Raw genomic sequence first — 14446 nt, 5'->3', positions numbered from 1 at the left:
TCATAATTTTAGAAAGATATACAACATAAACTTTGACGTTACTTGAGCATGTAACATAAAAGTAACTTTTTTTACTCTGACAAGTGAATGACCAATTTACATGTCCATAGGACAAGCACATAACAATGCTTAATGTCGAGCCCTGGCTCAAATGTATGCTCTAGTCGATTTTGTGTTTTGACCATTTGTGAACTGCGTTAAACTCCGTCTCGTTTACCATGCTTTGTGGATGTGACTTTTTTACCGTGTCATCACGATTCATATCTATACAACCAATGTGTTTATGATTAAATTACTCCAAGAGCACAAAATTGTTTACAAGAGTACAAAGTTCTTCATAGACCTAGCCTCTTAATTTTGCACTCAAATTGCACCAGATTGATGCATTTAACTTTAAAATGTACAAAATGTTCTTATGGGAGAGCATGCCCCAGACCCCCCTAGAGGGTCTGAGGTCCACCCAACATAGTCTCACAAAATCCTGTGGGAAACACTGATTATATTACACTATTCATGTAACCCACCCTTGATTAGGCTATTCAAATGCGTAAACTTGTACGCGGCCAGTTTGTGTAGTGTAACTGAGTACATTAACCACAAAAAATTAAAGTTTAAATCAAACCACAGAGAGGGGTCAAAAATCACTTCCTCTTTGACTTTACAACTGACTGACTGAGCCTTGAGTACGAGTGTAGACTCTCCACAAATGAAGTTTGAGGTGGCAAACGTGAACAGCAATTCTAAGTGAAGCTTTAATGTCATTTCTCAGCCCTGTGTACGATAAATTATAATTTTTCACTGAAATATTACCAAAATTCAAATTATATTCGAATTAAATTTGAATTTTAAAGACATTATTTCAGGTAGCGGGAGAAATTTGCAAGACATCTGATTTTTTAATCGACGTTGTCTCCTACGACCACAAGAGGGAGCAACGAATCAATATAAACCTATCAGCACCATGTCATAGCTATTGTTTATCGCAAAGAACATATCTGGCTGTTCACTAAAGTGCGTAAAATGATAAAGTCATAAGATTTAGCCAGTTCATGGATTCAAGCTTAATAAAAACGGTGGTACCACAGTGTTTTCCATTAAATACAGTTGTATGTACGTACCTAATGCTTATACAGCGAGATGCTCATAAGACATAGTCAATAGTAGACATAGTCACCGCCAAAGACCTCCACCTAAGGGGCCTGTCATTCCGAACGTGTCAGTCTTTTTCTGTGAAAGGATGCGCTAGGCTTGACGGACATCTTTGACTGTTGCACCCTATCTCCCTGTTTTTTCAGCATCTTGTGCAGAAGCAATGCATTTTTTAGATGCCGTGTCAAAAAAATAAATAACTTCAGCATGTAAAAAAAAATCTCCCAAGTATGTGTACTTGGCACACCAAAATTCGAATAGCATTCTAATGTGCATTTTTCTCTTACATTTGACAAATATTCGAATAGTGAATTATAATTTGATAGCCTTAAGACTCTCTGTTCTCATTTTAATGTAATGCCAGGGCCTTTACACTCATGCCATTATGAAACACACATAATCCAAAAAGCAACTGTGTAAAGCTCAACGGAGCTAATCCTTGTCAGTTGTAATCGATGATTTAATCTGCTGCGTTAGAGGACTTTATTAAATCTGAACATGGGGTGATACAGCATCACTGGCTACAGGCATTACTTAATTACAAAACCACTTTCAGTGGGAGTAAATTTATGATGAGATGCAATGCACTTTTTGACAGCTATGCAATTAGTGTGGAAATTGGCGCTATATCATTAAGCGGTTGTCTATAACCTTCTGAAAGAATAATAAAAGGATTCCACAGTGGATACATTTTTATAGTTCATATTTTAAAAGGTTCATGTTAGACTGAGGAGTCTATCCATGCACTGCCCTGAAAAACCCTACAATTTGTGAGATTCTTAATCTAATGCCCTTCAAGATTGAGATTATACATAATCTGTGCCTTAATCTGTAACTCTGAAACCATATTGACATAACTAATGCATAAGTGGACAAAATAATTAAAGCAGGAGACTTGCGGATTAAGGTGCATAACAACGTAGTCTCATAGCAACTGGTCACAATTCTATGATGTGGCAAATTCATACCAATTCACTTCACAAACACGTGTTCGTAAACCGGAAGTGTCGCTTTCTTCCATATATCACATTAGGTCTTTTAACATAAGTATTATGGTTATGTTTAGGCTCTGGGTATAGTAAAGTGTTATAATCTATGGTTAGGTTTAGGGATAGGGGTTAAAGTTACGAAAACACAGTTTTGGATTAACACGGAACAAACGCCACATCAGGAACAACAAGGACACGAGGGAAGCGTCTTTCATTGGGGTGTATAACTTGTACAGATCACCTTGTAATATTATGATGAATTCTTGTGAGATCAGGTTAGTGCATAAACAAAATATAGTAAAATATGCCTGCAAACTAAATTAGCAAGCACATCTGGGCTCAAGGAACACCTGACATGCCAATTGTGTGGGTATGTTTTGATGATGTGTTAAAGCCAGGTGGTGATCCATCATTACTGCTTACACAGGCCGAAGATGGCAGGCTGCACAGCCAGCAGGCCAAAGAATGAGGCGTTATGGATTTTTTGATAGTTAACATCAGACTCTGCGCTTTATATCCAGAACACTCCATGACCCTCAAAATAAAAATACATTTTTGCAAGTCTTTTGGAAATTAAGTGCTTTAGAAAATCAGCACTTAAAGACAACATGAAACTGCATTCACAACTGATATGGACATTCCCGAGTGAAACAGAATATCTGTAGGAAATAATATAGGGAAGGGCTTGATTTTATCCATTAGGATTTTATTTGATCTAGATAAGCCAGGCTATGACATTATTGGCTAATATTTGTCCCCACCAATGAGGTATAAGTTACATTAACAGTAAAGTTGTTACAGAAGCAGTGAAAGTTAATACATTTTGATGAAAAATAAAACTTTTTAGAATAACATGCAGTGATGAGCCCTGCACAACAGCAATAGAAACATTTATAAATAAAGTAAAAAGGGGCAATTTAGACTTGATGTATTTTAAAAGGAATAGTTCACCCCAAAAAATAAAAATAAATAAATAAATAATTCAGTCATTATTTATTAACCATAATGTCATCCCAAACTTGTATGACTTTGAGTGAATAACAACTTGCATTTCCTTTTGTTGATTACACAAAGTGATCATTTGGCTTCAGAAGCCTTGAAATATAGTGCATGTATAATTTAATTACTTTTATGGTGTTTTTTTTTGTCCTGTTTTTGAACTTGACAGAACAGAGTCACTATTCACTTACATTATATGGCAAGCAAACTTCTTTGAAGCCTTTCAGCTTTTGTGTCCCACAGAAAAAAAAAGGGTTTGGAGCGACATTAGGGTGAATAAAAAATGACCCCATTTGTATTAAGGGGTGAACTATTCCTTTAAGACAAGTTGGAAAATACTCAAATTATATATTTCTCTTGAAAGACTTGAAGCTAAATGTACTACATGATACTACAGCAACAGCCTTTATGGGCAAAGGTGTCGAGGAATCTGGATAAGACAGAAACAGCTGGTCTGTGTCCAGCTCCTTCAAGCCCTCAGTTTCAGATCAGATTTCAGGGTCCCAGATGGAGAGAGAACAGCTGCAGAGGTCTAACAGCAGAGCCTCATACACAGACTGGTACCACTGTCACTAGTGTGACCAGCCTGAGAAAGACGAGGGAGGATTCAAGAGCAGGCAGTAATTCCCACTGCAGTTGAGAAGCAAATGTGACAAGCCTTATCTACTCTGATTAAATCAATCATTTGCTTACTGACAGGACATTAGTGACAAGTCCTTTCATTTTCTTCCATTTTTTGGGAGACTATATGACATGCCTGGATGCGCCTATGATCAATATGATCTTATACTGTTCTCTAACAAACACCAATACATGCAACTGCTGGAAATCAGAGAGTAAACATTTGAACAAAACATGAGAGCATATGTCTAGAACATAAACAAAAATACACAAATCTAAAACTAATGCACATTTAACTTTAAACACATCTGTTCGGCCGACTTCCCTTCATAGATAAAGAATAGGGATGTATGGCTGGGCAGTATGACGATATATACTGTGCAATGGTAGACATGTCAACTGGTAGATATTTTGTTATACCATAGTAGATATATTTGCATAGCTATCAGTGGTTAGGGCAGCATACATTACTTACATGTGACAGCAATGTGGAGTGAAACATGGATTAATACGAAAATACAGAGCATGTCGCAAACATGTCGAGACAAACTTGTTATTATGGACTGTTGTCAAGCACAGCGCAATGTCGAGTTTAGCCTAGTTATTTAAGGTTACCGGCAAATGTCGCTACTTGACACATTAATATAGAATTGAACTGCTATGCGGTAACAGGAAACAAATACTTTAAATATTTTACAATGGCTTAGAATAAGGGAACTCAACTTTGGAAAGCCGGTAGGCCAGAAAGCAGATTCATTTAGCCTTGAGGGCCGTACTTTTAAAAAAAAAAATGTATTAAAACATATGATTAAATTTTTTCACTGATAAAACATTAATGAGGCGAGGAGACTATGCTATACGCTATTTAATACATCATGGACACATGTAATTAACACATAAAATAAAACACACACATACATATATATATATATATTAGTATAATTCTTGTAAAAGTGTGGTTCTTTAAAAAATAAAACTGTGACATACTATTATAATGATCATATATAGGCCAATATGTTTTTTGTTTGTTAATTTTTAAAAGATTCACACTTTTAAAAGCAGGCCATATACTGCTGTGGAATGCACCATTCTAAAAAATGACAATGTATAATTAAAATGTACATTTTGAGAAATGTCAACATTTTTTGCCATATATAGAAAGATGAATATCTGTTCTGTTGTCACTGTCACAACACACTGGCCATCCAGAGAACACACACACGAGATACATTGCCCTCAAAACAATACATTTATATCCAATTCTAGCTCCAAAAGTGTTTCAATGAGACACTGTTACATATTCTATTCAAATTAGATACTCATAATCTATTACCCCCTTCTCAGAGTTATTTTAGGTAAGTAACACAAATCATTTAAAATCACGCATTTGGGAGAAGATGTCTCAACTCCGTTATTGCAGGATTCCCCTTTTATTTCTGTTATCGAGCATATATCTCTGTTGAGTTCGTCACCCGACAATCGGTTGATTCGCGCTATGGCAGTGACGAGCAAGTGTGGAAGAGAGACTTCGTATGTGCATGATTAAAGTGACTGAGATCAACGTGCGCATGCAGACTGACGCCGCACTCATGTTAAAGTGTCTTATAATCAGATTATATTCGCGGATTTGTATTTTAATTCATTATTTTTACCCATTTGCTCTATAATGGTTCATTCATTCACACACATTCAATAATTTTATGTGATGACATCATGTGGGCCACAAAAAGATGGTTTGCGGCCCACAGGACGCCTGTTGAGTACCATGGACGTAGAATGTGGCTTATACAATCAGAATTTAGAGTCGGAACCAACATTTTAAAACTTTGGTTTTAAACTGTAGTACAATGTGAAGTTGTGTATGCACTGATGCCAGACTTCCGCCTGGATTTGATTTTCAGAGGCATTATATACCTTTTATAAGGCTGTACCAATTCAATCGTTTGTAGATATATCGCGATACATTTTCTCACGATATTGTATCCATTCCTTAAATCCCTGCATCAATATTTTTATTCATCGATTTGTTTATTGATATCATGTCCAGCAGTTCAATAATGATGCAGGTCGTCTAAATAAACGCATACTCTGAAAACAGAGTTTATCAGTGCGGTTAAAGGTGCTTTTATGAGGCACGAGAAAGATGAACCTGATGAATCACTCTTTCTCTTGCGCTTGGTGCGATTTCAATCACAATACCATTGTATCGCGATATATTGAATTGTGACATTTGTATCAAGATATGTATAATATTTTTTCTAACCAAATAAAAAAAGATGTCATCGCAATTCTCAATTTGAATAACTGGATTGAAAATTAATGACCCCTTACCCATAAAATTCAATCAACATTAACTTATACTTTATATAATAACATGTATAAATAGGCCTAAAAAGAGGAATTATTGGGACATTTTCTGCCCCTATATTTAGAATTTCAGGGGCTTTTGTCACTTACAGTGGCGTTTTTGCCCTGAGCCCCCATCATTTCTTACCCTGCGCCCAACTCCAGAGGGAAAAATATCTAATACTGTTGTAAAACAAAAGGCTGTGAGGTTTTCACTCTCTCTCTCTCAGTGGCCTGGTTACTGTCAATCATGTGATGGAAGCAGTCAATCACTGGATCATAGATTCAGTGTTTCATTACTAAGCAAGCGCTAATGGACACCACGACAAAACCAATCTTCTTTCCTAGACACCTGTCAATTTATCTGTTCATCCCGGAAACATGTCCGTTTCTCACATCCACAAGATTTTCTCTCTCAACAAATGATAAATGGATGAATGAGAGTGCACAATGAAAGACATACTGCATCCGGGTGGGGTTCAAGAGAATCATATTGCAAAAAGAGCTCAGCTGTATACACTTTGGCAATACGAATGTACAAATAATTGTAATGTCTAGGATCTAGGATCTCTCTTACACCGAGATCTGTAGCCACATGTACGATCAAACAAACTAGAGCTCACATATTACTACAAAGTGGTTGTTTTGGAAGCTGTCATACATGCATTACACAACTAGAATCCCCAGTCTAAATGTGTTTGTGTGTGTATATGTGTGTGTGAGAGAAAGAGAAACTACGGAGCGTTTCCACTCTGCTCTGGGTCCCTGGTGAGCCACTCGATATGGACTGACTGGAGCACTATGTAGACAAGAACCAGGAGACACAGAGAATGTTTCATCAGCTATATTCTCTCTCTCTCTATTCTCTCCTGTTGTTTTTTTATACTCCCCTCCTTTCTTTTATTTCTTCCCCTACTCTTGCTGTTCCAGTGACTTCATCAGAAGGCAGAGACTGTGCCTTTTTTTTTTCTCTCTCATTCTCACGTGTTAGGAAACAGTGACAGTGGCATTCACCTTTGCTCCAGGTGCAGCTGCCACAAAAAATGCTGCAAGAGGTTGTTAAAGGAACAAACAAACAAAAAAGTACTATACAAGCTAAAATGCACCGGTCAGGGGCGCTTATCAAATGGCAGCAGAAATTAATCTGCCAAGAAATGATTACTAAAGAAGATGTTAGGTAGAATGTTAGGGGCTAACACCCTCAGTCACCATTTACTTTCTAGGTGTGTAAATCGCAAGTTTCATCATGATGCAATCTTATATGGATTCTCTTCAAAGTCTGCCGCGATGCAATTTCAATTCAATTCGATTAAGGGGCCTGTGATCGCTATTACGATATTATGTGCCTATTTCACACAATAAATTACATTATCTCACAAATGCAACCAAAATATAACTTAAATATTTTATTGAGCTTTCTGAAAAGTCCAGTATGCACAGTGGGACATCTACAACAAAATAAGGCACTTCAGTTGTTGAAAAAAATACAGAAAAAGAAAATTATATATAAAATAGTCACATGTGAGATCATCAATTGTTTTTTCTTTTTTTTTTACCCAATTTGGAATGCCCAATTCCCAGTGCGCTTTTAAGTCCTCGTGGTCACGTAGTGATTCGCCTCAATCCGGGTGGTGGAGGATGAATCCCAGTTGCCTCCACGTCCGAGACCATCAACCCACGCATCTTATCACGTGGCTTGTTGAGCGCGTTGCCACGGAGACATAGCATGTGTGGAGGCTTCACGCCATCCACCGAGGCATCCGCGCTCAACTCACCACGCGCCCCATCGAGAACGAACCACATTATTTCGAGGAGGTTACCCCATGTGACTCTACCCTCCCTAGCAACCGGGCCAATTTGGTTGCTTAGGAGGCCTGGCTGGAGTCACTCAGCACACCCTGGGATTCGAACTAGCGAACTCCAGGGGTGGTATTCAGCATCTTTTACCACTGAGCTACCCAGGCCCCCGTCGATCATCAATTGTTTGATGACAGCTCATCGCCTTGTGGAATGTGGTATACACTTCAGTGACAATTTATCATATCTACAACAGTCTAGCAAGTCGTTCAATCCAAACTACTCACATACCCACGACTGGTTTCCAACAGGAGAGTATGTGCTATCCGTGTTTATTCTTGGCCACAACTTCCACAGTTGTATTAAGAAACTCTGTTACATTTTACTATGATTAATATTAGTAAGTGTGTTGATGTTAAGATGTGAAAAGACTTGTAATTGTTGTTGCTGCAGGGCAGGTGTTTTCTCTTTTCCTCATCAGCGCTGTTCAGAACATTGTTTGACATTGTTGAATTGCTCCATAGTACTTTAAAATAGAAAATTCTCATGTAGAATTCAAATGGTCGCATGCGTTACGATACAAAGGGAAGCCCGATTTAATCGCGCATTTGAGCCGCTCTACACTATCCTGTCACCGAAGCTCGCAGCCCTGTTGATGGGCATGCGGATAGAGCTGAGCGCAACTTTACGCTTTAATCACTCCGTGCATATCGTGTCCCACATGAGAAGCATATTTAGCGCTTATAAAACAAGATGAATATCATAAGGTTGCCGCATCTCCTGACGGAAATGCGTGCTGACGTGGCTGGCATTAGAGTGTTTTGGGGGGGGGGTTTAGGGATTTTCTCCCCTTTTCTTCCCAATTTGGCATGCCCAATTCCCAATGTGCTCTAAGTCCTCGTGGTGGTGTAGTGACTCACCTCAATCTGGGTGGGGGAGGACGAAACTCAGTTGCCTCCATGTCTGAGACAGTCAATCCACGCTTCATCACATGGCTTGTTGAGCGCGGAGACCTAGCGCGTGTGGTGGCTTCACGCTATTCTCCATGGCATCCACGCACAACTCATCACGTACCCCACCGAGAGCGACATTATAGCGATCACGAGGATGTTAACCCAACGTGACTCTACCCACCCTAGCAACAAGGCCAATTGGTTGCTTAGGAAACCTGACTGGAGTCACTCAGCACGCCCTGGATTCGAATTGCGACTCCAGGTGTGGTAGTCAGCATCTTTACTTCCTGAGCTACCCAGGCCCCCTGGCATTAGTGTGTTAAAATAAAGGTTTATCTTAAAAAAAGATGCATCGTTGTTTACTCATTGAATCAATGAAATTGCATCATTGGTGATCTGTTCGATCCATATCGATGGATCGTTACAACCCTATTACTTTCATTGCATCTATTTTCAAACAAAGAAAGTGAATGGTAACTGAGGTTGTAATTCTGCGTAAAGGTTCGGGTTTACTTAGTTTTTCCGAGTGCCTGATCATCTCGCACACAGTCGAGCGCTCAGCCTTTCAAAGTAAATTATGCCGTGAAAATGATGGTGGGTGAACTATCCCTTTAAATTCATTCTGAACTTGCAAGAATAAATATGGAGCAAATATTCCAATAAGGCAGTTATTTTCAGGCTTTATCAAATTTGTGTCAAGATCAAACAACAACGAGAATGTTTAACTGACTCTGCAAACTTGTGGTGTACTCATTAAATAAGCAACAGGCAGCTGGTGAGGACTGTGGGTATTTTGAGGTTTAGTGCTCAGTGAAAAACAAACATGCAACATTCTGCCTCAGTTTGCTTTAGTATACAAATGTCCAATAAAATTCTTAAATCTCTTGAAAATAAGCTGGGCAATATTGAATATTCACCATGAGTTTGTTGCCGATAAGGAACTAGGCAACACTGTGAGAAAAGATGTTTTTACTTGCTGTTTAGGATTTGTAAACACTAGTTTAGTAATTCTCTCTTACCTAGCGACTACTAAGAGAACAATATAACAGTAATATTTTAATAGCGACTCTGATATAAACTTCTGTAGCTTGGTTACAATAGCGGTTTGGTCAAAATGATGGTTCCTTTTAAGCCATTTCAGGGAAAATACACAAGTCAAGACATAGTACAGTTGAAAATGTTGACAAATGCACTGGCATGGGTGCATCATCGTACACAACTAATTTTAGCTCTAGCTTCAAAATTACAGTGCTTGACTTAGCATTTCGAGAACCCTTGAATGAAGCCCTTGACGTTACTGATGCAAAGATAATCATATCCTTTACTGAAGAATCTGGGAGGAGGGCGACTAAGTGCGACTGTGTGCACACGCTATCTATGACAATCCCTTTCTCAAGGTGCCAAGTTACTTATCAACAGCTTAATATCATCCCTATAAAACTCCAATCGAATAATAAAACAAAACATGGACTTTAAATATCACTGGAATTTGAGCGTCTGTTGGGTGCAACCCGAATCGAAAATGTTAGCGTACTTTCAGAAGTCTGTGGAGTTGTTTAGGAGCCAAGTACAGATCTGTGAATGGAATTATTTAAAAAAAATACCAAACCCAAATTTAGATGACAGTCCTCAGAGGCAATAAAATCACTTCACACCTCTGTCCCAAAGTGTCCCAAAGAAAAAATAGATTTTGGACACCCATTTCCTTGTCATGTTTACTTTTGCCCACAAAGAGTATCAGGAGAAGCCATGTCACATTGATCACCCACCAATGAATCTGTCAAAATTAACTGCATTTTAAGGATATACTGAATGTTTGTTTGGAAGTAAAGCTTTAACACACACTCGGGAGTCATTGACAGAGTAGCATTTGTTGTAGAGGCCGAGAAGCAGTTCAGCTGCGATTATTTCTCATTTAACTATTTGTACCTTTCACTGACAGCCAACCAAAGTTAGACATAATCATAACTGGTATCATCTTTCTTGCAAATGAAAACGCCATAATGTCACACATAAATAAACATTTTATTTGTGTATTGAGGAAATAAAAATCGAGTATGTCAACAAAATGTCATCCTAATTTATTATATTGGTTAAAGGTTGAACAGGGAAAGCCCTTTGTGCTCTCACTATTAGATATTTCCAAAGTTACACTAGCTACATTTTTTAAAGTTGCCCTAATAAGGACAGCTGATTCGCTGTGCATAACCGAGACGCACGACACTTCGCAATAGTTATAAGGATATCTAGATGCACAACTTTGGAAGAAAGTCCAGTACATAAACTTACCAGGTCTTACATTACAATATGCAACATTAAAAAATATTGCAAAGTTGATGCTCATTCAGAAACTGAAACCAGAATTTTAAGATTAATTTGTGCTTCATGTAAAATGGATTAAAATTACTACAAATTATATTACCCACATAAACATGACATTTTCAACACTTTTCATTGTACAACAATTCTTACCAGTTTGATGGCCACATATTCATTGGTGTAGAGGTTCTTGCCCAGCCGCAGTTCGCCAAAGTTTCCACAGCCAATCTTCTTCCCAACCCTGAAGTTGGGGCCAACCATGAGGACCCCAGAGTTGGTCCCCGTTCCCCGGCTCCCATGTCCAGTCCTACTACTGGCTGCTTTGGACATCCTTTTCCCTTCCTCAGTCTCCCCCTTCCCACCTCTTTTCTCAAAATCCATAAGCTTGTGATACCCTGGCCTCTCCACGGTTACTCCCCTGCCATGCAAAATAGAGAGGTTCCAAAACAACCCCCAGGGAACGTGTGGGGACAGTGGCAAGAAGCCAAAACAGGTGAGGGGGTTTAAAAGTATCTATATACTGCTGATTTTAGAGGAGCAGAAACTGATGTTTTCTGCAGATGCGGTGGGTATCACCAAACACGTCGTTGCATTAATCCTCGGGTGGATGGGACTTCTTTTCCGTACGGTTACCCTCAGTGTAGCATGTCACTGCCTGAAGCAGGCAGGTTATGCTAGCATACGCATACATACAGACACACACACACGCACGCACGCACACATCCACCCACACATGCTCCTCAACACTGACACATACACAATTCCTGCTAGTGGAACCAAAGTGCAACCAGTAAACGTCCTCTTGTGCTCCTCATGGTTTCCTTGAAGTCAGTCTTGGGTAATACAGTGAACATTCTTCATGTTCTAACAGGTAACAGGTTTGAGCAGCAGAGTACTTTTTTCTCTTAATACCTGAAAGACATTGAAAAGAGAAGTAGATTACCAATTAGAATAGCAAAAACTAAAACATCCCCTATTTGTTCATCTGGGTCAATGACGTGATGCTAATTTTCTTTTGTCCAGATCTATTAAATGACTCAAAAATACATAAATGCAATTCACAAAAAACAATTACTTTAATACACCTCTTTTATGATAAACATGTTTTTAATTTTGATGTTTTTTCTGGGGCTTAAAGCAAAAAATGTCATATGGTGTAACAGTCTTATAAAAGTCTCTTAAAAGCTGAAATTCTGGACTCAAAATTTATATTTGTAAAAAATATATTTTTCACCATGAAAAATGTGTTTTAAAACTTTTGAAATGAATAAGTTGTGTACACATGTCTTCAAGGTGCAAAGAAAGTACTTTAATTCCTTTTACTTTAATCCTTTTTTACTTTACTTTTTAAGTCACTAAATACTTTTATTTTTTTGTAGAAAAAGCTATAAATGTTTTTCAGAAATGTATGAAACCAAATTGGACACAAAGATTACATTACTAAAAACTTTTTAAAAGATTTCTCATTTTTATCACCTCGGACAACCTTTTTTGTAAATTATCCATCTGAGGGTTTTCACAAGTAAATACTCACTATAGTCTGAGAGTGAAAAAAATATGCCTGTTGTATTCCTGAGTCCTTTCCAAAAATATATGACACATGACTATCCAATCTGTATAATGTTTTATCAATTCCTATTGTGATTATGATCATATTCCAGAAATTATTAAATGAAAAACGATGAATCTGTCAGGAAATTAAAAAGCAGTTAAGAGTTTGTCAGATTGCCAATATGTTTTTGTAAAGTCCAGATTTTAAGATTAAAAACACCAATTCTGTGTCAGTTTGCTAGCTGATTAGTAAGGTGCTCTAGTCAAATGCAAAATGTCAAATTTGCAGTTATTCCAACAGCCATAAACTGTTGATTATCGGTTAACGTTATTTGCCTAGAAACACAATATACATGCATTGCTAAATTGCTAAAGTGAATCTGGTACCTTTTTTATATAGAAAATGATTGACCAAATGATAAGACCAGGATCTCATTTTATGTGCAATAAGTCATGCTCTACAAATAAATGCACTAATAACACATGCAGCATATAATGCTGGAATGAGGCATCATCGGATCCTCTAAAACACAGATACTAATCCTGGTTCATAATGTTTATCCATTTTCAGATTACCTCAAGGTCCAATAAAACTAATCAATAATAGCATGAGAGAGAGAGAGACAGAGGGAGAGAGAGAGAGAAAGAGAGTGCATGCTGCACACTAGAAAATATGTGCATGATGAGACTGCATCCTCACTCTAAGCAACCACAATTGAGAAGGAAATGGATAAAGTTTCTTTATGGAAAAAAGTCAAAATTTTAGTAGCCTGAACAATGGGGGCCTGTTTATGACAGATTTTGCTGGTCTGCCAACAAGTCATGGGATTTTCAAAGTGTGGAACAGAACGGTTGAGAATTACAAGCCTAACAGTGCTGGTATCACTTTCCAATTCCAAAAGGAGCTTTGACGACACCTGTGTGTTTGATAAGGGCGGGGGGGGGGGGGGGGGGGGTGTTGGGGTGGGGTGTAGAAGGTCAGAGATCTGTATTGTACACCACCCCCCTCCCATTCAGGGTCAGCACTGCTGTTAATGTAAATAGAAAGTCAGAGCAGGTAATGCAAGAACTATTGGAAAGATGGCTGTGCTTTCCTTCAGAAAATGCACTTAAACCGATCAATGGCTGTCTGACATTGGAACAGTCTTAGACTGTCTGTAAAAGGATACCCGAACAGAGCTGATGAGCAATATGCAATCAGCTCAGTGGAAAAAAATCTGACACATTATTGCGGGATATTCAGTCTTTATCTGAAAAATCATTGGCATAGTTTGTTCAGTAAGAGACAATGCTTCAGTGCTTAAAGGGATAGTTCCCCCAAAAATGAAAATTCTGTCAACATTATTACACACCCTAATGCTCCAAACCCATACAACTTTATTTCTTCTGTGAAACACAAAAGGATATATTTTAAAGAATGGCATGATTAAACCTACTGGGTCTTGTGTCATAGTCAGGTCATGAGATGCGCAAGATCCAATGAGGTTTGACGTTATGGATGTGTTGCCATAATTTATTTGGGCTCTGCATACATGTATTGATCAATGATTTGAATTGATTTGAAAGGGAATAATAACTTAAATTTCAGTCTGTTCATAATTTCATGTGATCATATGCCTTCAGAAGACTTGGAAAATGATGCAAAAGTCACATGGACTATTTTAACCCTTTAAGCTCGGATGGGCCCGCCATCGTCAAAAATCGTATAAATATTAACAACTA

At 38.1% G+C, this 14446-nt stretch overlaps 1 protein-coding gene across 3 annotated transcripts in view; it reads right to left on the bottom strand.

Annotated features, from left to right (window-relative positions):
• LOC127415275 (casein kinase I-like) overlaps nucleotides 1-14446 on the bottom strand; it is a 79161-nt gene that overhangs the window by 58396 nt on the left and 6319 nt on the right. For all 3 annotated transcript variants that reach the window (XM_051653968.1, XM_051653967.1, XM_051653969.1), the window contains one exon: nucleotides 11327-12085. In XM_051653968.1, coding sequence (XP_051509928.1) covers nucleotides 11327-11554 — 228 coding nt within the window. In that variant the 5' untranslated portion in view covers nucleotides 11555-12085. The remainder of the gene's footprint in view (nucleotides 1-11326; nucleotides 12086-14446) is intronic.

Source organism: Myxocyprinus asiaticus, chromosome 24, assembly GCF_019703515.2.
Source record: "Myxocyprinus asiaticus isolate MX2 ecotype Aquarium Trade chromosome 24, UBuf_Myxa_2, whole genome shotgun sequence".
In the NCBI taxonomy this organism is placed as follows: domain Eukaryota; kingdom Metazoa; phylum Chordata; class Actinopteri; order Cypriniformes; family Catostomidae; genus Myxocyprinus; species Myxocyprinus asiaticus.
Note: the sequence above shows the minus strand (reverse complement) of the source record. Positions and strands in the feature narration are given on the sequence as shown.